The sequence below is a fragment of the Nanorana parkeri genome, unplaced genomic scaffold (assembly GCF_000935625.1).
Source record: "Nanorana parkeri isolate BGI_ZX_2015 unplaced genomic scaffold, ASM93562v1 scaffold881, whole genome shotgun sequence".
Classification (NCBI taxonomy): Eukaryota; Metazoa; Chordata; class Amphibia; order Anura; family Dicroglossidae; genus Nanorana; species Nanorana parkeri.
Genome location: NW_017307149.1, coordinates 602,593 through 613,266, shown reverse-complemented (window position 1 = coordinate 613,266; position 10,674 = coordinate 602,593). Strand labels below are relative to the sequence as shown.

Genomic DNA, 10,674 nt, shown 5'->3' with positions numbered 1-10,674 from the left:
TAGGGGTGGGAGGGATTTTTGTTAGTCCTTTCCCTTTCTTTTTTTTTTTTAGTTAAGGGGGGGGAGAATTGGTTTTAATACCAATGGGAAGGGAAAGTTATGAATAGCTTTCTCTTCAATTTTTGATTGGATTTCTCCCTGGGAGAGTCTTTTAACAGAATGTTTATATGTTTGTATTCTATATAGCAACAATAAAGAAATTGTATACAAAAAAAATACTATAAGGCAATTGTCAACTGCATTAACCTAATAAAGTTTGGGTATTACCGGGCACTATGAGTTGGTGAGCAGGTACCTCAAGTCACTGCTTGATGGATGAAGGGACACTTTACAATGTTAATATGTTTATTAAGCATGCTAAGTTAGTTAAAAATATATCCGCTGTTTGAATAAATTATGATCACTGTAGGGTTAAAGCTTTTATAATACAGAGGCTCTTTTTTTCCCTCGATGTTGAACATCTCAAGTTGCCATGCCGACATACACTATTTTACCAACCCCTTAAGACCATGTGGATGACTCCTAATACACGGAGTATGTTTTACACTAATCTAAGCGTCTTCAGATCTGTAGATGAGCCTGCTGTGTGCATTAGTGTTTCAGTAATTGCTGGATTTCCAAGAAAAATGGGTGTCAAGGATGCAAAAGTAATAAGGTCTAATACTGGAATTACCTGACACTCTTGGATGTGGATTATGAAATCTAAGACTGAGGCAGGAAAGAGGAATTTATTTAATTTATCTTGAATAGGATGAGTCCTGGGTCTAGCACAGGCAAGCTCGTAGACTATGATGTTTCACAGTTAATCTTTTATTATGGGGCTTATCCAGCATTCAAAGGACTGCACTACTAACCAATGAGGAATTTCTGTAGGTTGCATAGAGTGAATTGAACAATGGATTAGTGGTGATATTGATTTAACCTTATGCATTTTTCATCATTATTTTAATCCTCACTTGCCCAAGCCTGTGTGCAGACTTGAAAATTAACAGTTAAAAGAAAACTAAAAGATTTGTGTCGTTTTTTTCTTGATATTTGATTAATTCACAGTTCATCCACCTTTTTTTAAAAAGGGTTTTAATTTACAGCTTTTCTGATTTTTTTTTTTTTTTTTTTGAAGCTCTATAATCTCTTTTCAAATGTAGAAATGGCAAACAAAGTTTTTTTTTTTTTTTTTTTAATCCTGCAAAATCCTTTTGAAAGAGATAAACTAATATGTTCTGCTTCTAACCATGCAGCATGAAATTGGTGACTCTTTTCAGACAAAGAACCTGCTGGGAGGGGTAGGAAGGGCCAAAACTCAGGTTTCCCCTGTCTTTGGTTTTCTACCAAGTGGATAAGGGGGACGTAGTAATGGGAAAATACGAGGGAAGAAGAGGTTGTGATCAGCTGACTGACTAGATTGCTCCAATGGTTATTGATATATTATGAATTATGTTCCACACTGGTCGGTCAAAGATCTGAACTATAGGACGCCACGCCATGGGGGTAGAATGGAGGACAAAGGTACCAAGACACAGGGTGACCTAGGGCATGCATAGGGGGTGGTGCTCACAGGATGAGACCTCCATCCATCGGCAGTGTGTAACGGGCAGGGTTGACCAAAGGATGATCTACGGTCACAATATAGTAACTGATTTTATTGGTCATGTGATGCTTTGCACTATAGAAACTCTGTGAAGCGGCCAGATTCGGGCGGAATGTATCCCATGTTGGTTGTATTTTTCTTTTTGTATCTTTTGTGTTTTGCTCAACATTTTGCTAAAATAAAACATTTTGAATGGAAAAAAAAATATTATGAATTGTTAGGTCAAAGAGAGGGAGGTAACTCTAGTCGCGGGGTCCAGGTTTTCCTCCATTTATCAACTTGATGTGGTTTTCAGTTTTAAAAAACAAACTGTTACACTTTTGTTTGAACTGCAGAACAGATAGGGTTGCAAAACTATGTGGCAGCAATATGAATTGATGGCCACTTGTTTTTTTTTTCATGTTTTTGTTAAGCACTGCTTCATATGGATTTTCAGAACTGCTATCCACAACACTGTAAACCCACTGGTAGGGTTGGGCTCAGAATCTTTCTGCCTTTGGGCAATCCCACCATTTCTGTCCAACAATGCCGGGAGAGGGGCAAACTTCAAAGCAGTTTTGAGGATAAGTGGGAAGGGACAGTTACAAGCAAAATTGGTACCAAGTACCACCTAAGTAACAGTTTGTAAGAGATGGCTTAGACTGTTGCTGCATTCCTCCAAATGGGTATAAGAAATCGTGCCAGGGGCATTGGGCTCAGAGCTGCACAATTGCTCAGAGGGTTTAGAAGGATTATCTTGGTTGTGGGTCATTAGATTTACGAAATGTTTAAATTGATATCTAAAGAATACCTTACAGGGAAGTCGAGTCTGTAGCCTAAGGAGTTGTAGGATTTTAAATACATTTTTGTCTTCAATTTATACCAAAAAAAATGAAATCTGTTTCGATCGGTTTAATCGATGAAACGGTAATACTATGCAGTGAATGTATCTCTGTGGATACTAGAAAAAATAATTCAGAATAAATCGCCAGGACCAGATGGTTTATGCCCACGAGTCCTCTGTGAGCATAGCTGTATTAATAGCCAAGCTGTTCCTAATTTTTTAAGGTACGTTACTGACTGGAATGGTACCAAAGGATTGGCATAGAGGAAATGTTGTACCAACATTCAAAAAAGGGTTGAGATATAGAACAAGAATCTACAGACCAGTCAACCTTTTTATATTAATAGTATGTACATTTTGTTGTGGTAAAGGACTATATTAAAAAATGTGTCTGTGAAAATGGCATCACAAGTAACAACCAGCATGGAATAATGAAAGACCATTCCAGTCAGACCAATCTGTACAAGTTCTATGAGGAAGCGAGTAGTAATAAAGATGGGGGAAAGCCAGTGGAGTGTACAGTCAGGTTGTAGGATGTAAAGTAAGCTTACATGGAGTTTAAGAGCACATTTTAAACTGGGTGGTGTTACTTCTCACCCATAGATGGGAAAAGTAAAAAAAAAAAAAGCAAAGCATGAATGACTAATGCCAGTAAGCTAACTATATGCTAACCATGACATCCAGTTAGAATTTTCTTTACTGTGCACAAGCTAGTACAAAGTGAATGTATGCAGTTCTGAGGTGTCAGAACATTAGGCCCAGGAAGTAATAATTTTTGACGCATTGGCTACTGGTGTCCTAGAATTGTTCATGTTGCTATTAATTTCTGATTGCATATTGTCTGCAACTATATTACTACAAAAGCGTTAATATATTTCTGTAACAGTTAATATGACTTTATGGTAATTATATGTTTCTTTGAGTAATAATACAGCAGCTGCTTTTCCCACACTTTCAAAATTGCAAATAGAATTGCCTAATGCAAGCTAATTGCATATTTAAACACATGAGAATGAATGAACTTGACAGAATTTTGTGCATCTGCTGTGACACTTCTGAAAGAACAGTTCTCTGAATTGTAATCTTTTCTTCCAGGCCCCTCCATACATAAGGGAATATGCCCGAGAATATGTCGGTGGGAGCAAGACTCCGTCATCAAAGGTAATCGGCATCTTTCAAGCAAGGTTGAGGTTCTCAGTATATTAAGAGGACTTGCAAGGTTTATTTCACTTATTTATTACACAAGAACAAAATGCAATGAGACTGTTAGAAGCTGAGGGATATTTTATTCAAAAATGGAAAGTGGAGTTGCAGTCCATAATGGCCAATCAAACTCCTTGATTAATTTTGCTAAAAATGCCCAAACCCACATCATCTTTGCACAATTGTCATCTAGTTTTGCACGCCTTTTAACATGTACGTCCAGTTGGCTCACTGACAAAAGCGGGTAGAGGTTTTATCTTCTCTCACTAATAATTTATCTTTGTTTATTTCTGTCTTGCTTGTTGCTGTTGCAGATTTCCTCTCAGTGTTTAGTAAAACTGTTGTCACCATGACCTCAAATGAGGCTTCATTTCTAACAGAGAGGTGGATAGTTGTAAAACCTGACAGGGATTCTAATCCTGCTTTCTAGTGGCTGGGCTTCCATTTTAAGTTACTAAAATCTTCCTAAGGCTTTAATTGGCTTCCATCTTTCTTAGAATATTTAAAATTATGTGATTTATCAAATGGTCGAATTTAGAGGTGTGTGTGGGTGCCTAATGCCTCTCTGGGACTCAGTTGGTAACATCTTGGTGTCTGAGTTCCCAGTTGTTACAAGGGGGTAAAAATTAGGGACGCACCGATACCAGTAACGTTGCCGATGCAGAGTATTTGGGCGAGTACTCTCACAAAAGCTCCGATGCCTAGCCCGATACTTTCAGTATCAGGAAGCCGGCTCCATGCTCTCTCGTCACTTGTAATGAGAGAGCATGGAGCTGGCTTCCCAATCAATCAGGAAGCCGGGCAGCGTGTAATGACGCGCAGCCCTGCTTCCTGATTGGTCGGAAGCTGGCCAATCCGGAAGCCAGGCGCCGTGTAATGTCGGGAAGCCGACCCTATGCTTCTCGTTACTAGGTGACGAGAAAGCATGGAGGCGGCCTCCCGGCCAATCAGGAAGCCGTGCGCCTCATCATTACACAGCGCCCAGCTTCCTGATTGGCCAGAAAGCCGGCTCCATGCTTTCTCGTCACCTAGTAATGAGAAGCATGGGGATGGCTTCCCTGCTAATCGGCAAGCCGTGTGGTCAGTCTTTACACGCTGCCCGGCTAATCAGGAAGCCAGGTGGCGAGTCATTACACGCCGCCTGGCTTCCTGAATGGGACATCCGGTATTCTTTATCGGCGAGTACCAGAAAAAAGAATAATCAGTACTCTCGTACTCTATACCGAATTACCAGTATCTGTGCATCCCTAGTAAAAATAAATATATATTTCTCTGAAAGAATACCAACATCATTTATGACTACGCTGAAGTCATGTTCTGATGGGATCATCCTTGATCGTGAAAAAAAGAAAGCCACAAGTAAAGGGAAATTGCAGTCGTGGGGTAAAAGTTTTGATTTTCACAGTTGATGAACATAAACCCATTCGACATCTATGTAATGTATGTCTGTGATTTTGGAAAGTATCCATGAACGAACAAACAATGGAGTTGTTTCATAGCAAACCATCACAATAGGTAATCTTTTTGCTATTGTAAGTTTAAAAAAAGCGTTAAGGTGTATCTAAAGCCAAAACATTTTACATTCTGGATAGAGCAGTTAGGAATAAAGCAAGCAACTAGAAATAATATTCTGTGCTGCCCTTCTGAGTCTTAATACACAATATTTGAAGCCCACGGTGGTTTTTCACTTCTGACCTTTTGTACTCCCGGAGTAAAACTGCACAGCTTTCAATTCTCTTTTTTCCCTGCGAGTACAGGATGACCTGGACTTGCTGTCCTCACAAACTCGGACTGAGTTTCCATTTGGAAAGAGTCAGAAGAGAAGCAGATTGGCTTCATCGCCCTCGTCTTCGACATCTCAGCAGGAGCTGACGCAGCAACGTACTGAGCAGGCACTACGAGAACTCTTCCAGCATGTCCACAACATGCCGGATTCTACTAAAAAGAAAAAGCTCCTTCGCCAGGTAGGCCATTTATTAGAGGTGCAGCCAAGTAAAATTTCAAAACCAAAATAAAAAAAATTTCAGGCTGAAACCGAAAATTGTTTTTTATTTGAACTTTTTTCAAATTTTTGTAAAATATTTTTTTATTAAATATTTTAATTTTTTACTTTACTGTTAGGGGCTTCGGGGAAATATTGGGGATCTAAACAGACCCCTGATATCTCCCTTTTAAAATAGATTGAGAACAGAGTCCTCAATCTCTTTTTCTGCAGCCCCGGCTGCAGAGCTCTCCTAAAGCGTGTACTCACGGCGCCATGTCCAAGCCACACCCCTCTGATATTTCCCTTTTAAAATAGAAAAAGAGATTGAGGACACAAAGTCCTCAATCTCTTTTTCTGCATCCCCTGTTATCAATGAACAGGAATCCTCTATACTGAGTGTTCCTGTTCATTCATAACATGAGGACAGAGTGTGTTTACTATAACCACAATCGTGAATGAACAGGAGGTGATGTAGATCACTTCCCATTCATTCATAATTGAGGCTATAGTAACCATACTCTGTGCTCAATTATGTACAAACACTCAGCTATCACTGACTGCTTGTACCCGCTCTCCATCCTGACAGCTGTCACATGAGGCTGAGCGAGCGGTACGGGGAGGAGAGCTCGATCTGACAGCTGACTCCACCCCTGCACGTCCGGCCTCCTGTGACAGCGCTGGCTCTCGCCGCCCACTCCACTCTCTTCTGATCTGTGAAAGGAGGCTGAGCGCTGTGGGGAGGAGAGACGCCGGCCGCTCACAGCGCTCTCCTCCCGCAGCGCTCAGCCGTCTGTGACACTTTATCTCCTCCCCGCTGGGACACAGAGCAGCGGCCAGCGGGGAAGAGAGAAAGAACGGATGCACCGCTGTATTGGCTAGAAAATGTCACTTTCTGCATTATGCCAAAAGTGCCATTTTCGGCCGATATGTTTCGGCGAACGATATATCGGTGCATCCCTACCATTTATGTTAGATCCCAATATACCAAAGAATGTTGACTGCTGTTTTCCCTATCCCTACAATAAGCACCGGAATTGTATACTGCAAGTAGACCTGTTGACAAATGCTTAGGTTGTCCTTGAAAATGCAACTTTTGTGGCTGTAATACTGATTCATTAACTTCAGCAGATCAGATGTTTTCAATTCACTGGCTGTATACGTTTCCAAACTGTATACAGATACTCCTCGCTTAACGACTTACCTGTTTTGCGACCACTCGCACTTACGACCGTCCTCCGAGCGACCTCCGACCTCGCGCGTCAGCGCCAGTGCGACGTGTCGCCGGGGGAAGTGACGTCCTCCGTTCTTCACAGCGCGTCCCCGTGAGTATTTTCATTGCGCGATGTACAGTAAACTGTTCAGTACTGTACATCGGCAACGCTATACAGTACTGTACTAATGCAGTACAGTACTGTATAGAGTTCCTCACTTAACGACCAATTCGTTTAACGACCTGGTCGTAGGAACGGAACTCGGTCGTTAAGTGAGGAATACCTGTATTGTATTTCAGTATAGGTTTCCCTAATGCCCAACTCCAGCCAACATTTATTTTATTTTAGAAAAGGAAGGAATGAAGAGCTTTTGTTGTTGGGTGTTTTTTTTTTTTTTTTATTACTATGTTGTCCCTGTTTGATGGGGGAAAATATCTCCAATATTAACAGAATAAACAAAAACACATTTTTGGTGGTGAGCAGTGCAATCACAGTTCTGCGGGAAATGCACCTGCTGTATGTAATTACAAAATATGAAAAGAATGTTCAAAAAACCCCAATTGTTAAGAATGTTTACCTTAAACAGAGCATACGAATAGTAATGCATGGAAAATCTATACCACTCAGCATTTCTGTAGAGTTCTAGAGCCCTGAAAATATATTAAATGTTAGCAAATTCACTCCAGAAGTAAAGCTGCCATATGGGGTCTGCTTTTGCTGATACTTCAAGTTGCCAATCTACAGAAAGTCTTCGATAACTCGGAAGTCCTTATTATTTTTATACTTGTTGGTCAGTGACTCAAGGTATTAAAGGATTATTAAACCCTCAACGATTTTTGCATATGTCTACTGCTATGGAGCAGTAGATATATGCAAAAACATTAAAAAAAACAAAAAAAATTTTCAAACAGGTTAAAACTTACCTGTGTCTGCGCTGCGCGCTCCCATCCGAACATCTGAAGAGTCTTGGGCGTCTGCAAAGGATCTTGGGGCGGGTGCATGCGCAGTTCAGATCTTCGGCCGGGAGACGAGTAGAGACACAAGGCAACTCTATGGAGCAGCGTGCACCCGCACAGACTCCGTGGGACAGGAAGTGCCAGCTAACACAGGAGTCGGCGCTGGATCGGAGACCGGCACCAGTGCTGGAGGGACAGCTGACAACTACAATAACAAAGATGATCAGAGGCATCATTTAAGGTAAGTCCTTACACTAACATTGGGTGGGGGGAATTATCCTTTAATGTCACTTTAAAGACCGAGGCCACGTAGCTAGCACTTTCAAAAGGAGAGTTCAGCAACGGTAAGTGCCATATTTGTCCCATTTAAAGGTTATATTTAACTTTTTTTTTTTTTGTGCTGTGTACTTATGCTGCCCTCTACTGGCACATCTTGTAAAAGTAACAATAGCTGTTTCTATATGTGAAAGTTTATTATAGGGCACAATGTACCTTTTTTATAATAAGAATTAATCATTGACATACTGCAGATTTAATATGTCTTTATGTTCCTTGTAGCAAAGCCTTACTAAACAAAAAAGGTGTTATTACCAATAATCTCTTGTGTAAATATTTGTATAAAAATGACTTTTCTTTTAATATGCAGAAATCTTAATTTTTTCCCCCACTTTAGTTCAATAAACAAAACCCAGGAACACCAGATGTCACTGCTGGAAATAGACACACTCGCTCACGTTCTTTTAGTGGAATGATTAAGGTAAAGCTCTGCTGTTGAAAGCACAGCATCTGTTTTGTCAAATAAAATATACATTATATACTTAGTAGACATTTGGTAAATAAAGTGAATGTGTCCAGACTATGTACACTAAGAAACTTACATATTCTGAACAAGCAGGAAAATGGCTTTAAAAACCAGCCCTGATCTACCTCTGTAGCTATAGGCATCGTGGAAACATTTGCCCACAAAGTTCACAACAGAAGCACAGAATTTTTTTTTTTCCTCCTATACAGACTCTCTAGATTCTTTGTTGTGATCTTTGAAAATGAATTGCTTTGCTTTTTAAGCAGCTAGAAAGGTCAGGGGTGGCTTGCTATAAAACACTTTACAAATATGTGACCATAGTCTGAGAACAGGTGTACTTTAAAGTGTATTTCCACTTTTGCAGCCAACTTGGGACAACAGCTACCTATTTGTAACATGTTCCAATTCACATAGCATAACTTTAACCACTTCAGGATTCCAGACATAAGTCCTATGTCCAGCCCTGAAGTGGCTAAAACAAGCAGCCGTGAGCTTGCTTTTCTTTTTGTTCAGCTGGCTCCCGGGTTTTAAATACAGGTGAGTTGGGCAGCTGTGTAAACAGGAACACATAACAAATCTATAGTGGAGGCTTCTCAAATGTGACGGCAAAGGTGGAATTGTACTTTAAGATAAAGTGTTTATAGTGGTGATCATTAGTATGAGACCAGGAGCTGTGGGTGACAGCTCTGTCTCCATGCTGGGGGTGCGCTATGGAGTGTACTCCCAGAACAAAAACATAGCATTTATATGCAGTGCTACATATGTATGACTCGGCAGTGAAAGGGGTTAATTCACAGATGTTGGAACAGTAAGAGCGAGTCTTTCTTGTTAGTTGGCCCCTAAGGGGGAACATCTTGTTGAAGATTTCTTCATTAGTGAACTCAACAGACCACAATCTGGTTGCATACAGTGCAGGTGGGAGACAGGTCCACTTTAAACTTTAACTCCGTGCAAAGTAACAGGTTTGCTTGAAAGCTTGTCCCTTCTGCTGCTGCTGATAATTGCCTTCCTTGTGTCCACCCTTCGCACCTTTAAAATATTTGGTACCTTTTGGATACCAAATCTCTTTCCTCTTCCCTTCCTCCCCTTGGTAAAGCACTGAGTGCTTAACTGGCCAGTAAGTGGGTCCAAGTGCTGTTCATTGTGGTCCGTAGCACTGTGTCAAACCAGATCAACAGCGAGCTTAAAAAGGTTTTTTCTTTTTCCATAGGGCTCTAGCTGGCAAATATATGGTGAAGGAAGTGCTGGGAAGGTGCACATCAGCAGTGGAAGTGGTGGGCTATCAAATGTCTTAATCTGAATAGGCAAAAGTACAGAATCACTTGACACTAAACTCAAGAGTTAAAGCTTAAAAATAGGTTCAAGTATCATAACTATTAACAAAAATGTATCTTATTTGTGTATCACTCCGATGTAGATTCTCAAATCATCTCTGAATTGGTGCTGACACTGTCCTTCCTTCTGGAGGGGGGCTACTTTTGTTTCCCATGGTTCCTGTGTGTTGTAACGCAGTCACCACTCCAAGCTCACTCCCGAGATGGACTACAATCACACACCTAGTTTACTAATTTTTATTGGGATTGTAGTCCATCATGGGAGTGATTTTGGAGCAGTGACTACTTTACAACACACACAGGGACCATGGGGAACAAAAGTAGCCCCCCTCCAGAAGGAAGGACAGTGTCGGCACCAATTCAGAGATGATTTGAGGATCTACAGCCGAGTGATACACAAATAAGGTCCAGTTATGTCAATAATGAAGGTGCTTGAAAGCATTTTTAAGATTTAACTCCTGCATTTAGTGTCACTTTAAGGACTTAACAAATGAATGATGGTTCTACAAAGTCTGGGGTAAAGGACTAATGTAAATATTGACTTCATGATGGAGTTCGGAGTCTCTCTGAAAGCTCAGCTCTTTTCCCAGTTTGTCAAATTGTTGCTGAGGAACCTTGGAAACTGCTATGATTAGAGTTTTTATGGGCAGTGCTCCTGTTGAAGCATTACTCTCATGAACTTGGGGTGGAGTGCATGTTTAATTTGTTTAAAAAGCTGTGACAGTGCTGATTATATAATTATTTATATAATATAATATAATCTCTAACATCAC

At 40.5% G+C, this 10,674-nt stretch overlaps 1 protein-coding gene across 1 annotated transcript in view; it reads left to right on the top strand.

The window, feature by feature from the left end:
• The window catches only part of ARHGAP19 (Rho GTPase activating protein 19), an 80,308-nt gene that overhangs the window by 19,795 nt on the left and 49,839 nt on the right, over positions 1 to 10,674 (top strand). Inside the window, exons 7-10 of the mRNA XM_018565731.1 lie at positions 3,507 to 3,572; positions 5,372 to 5,578; positions 8,439 to 8,535; positions 9,530 to 9,657. Coding sequence (XP_018421233.1) covers positions 3,507 to 3,572; positions 5,372 to 5,578; positions 8,439 to 8,535; positions 9,530 to 9,657 — 498 coding nt within the window. The remainder of the gene's footprint in view (positions 1 to 3,506; positions 3,573 to 5,371; positions 5,579 to 8,438; positions 8,536 to 9,529; positions 9,658 to 10,674) is intronic.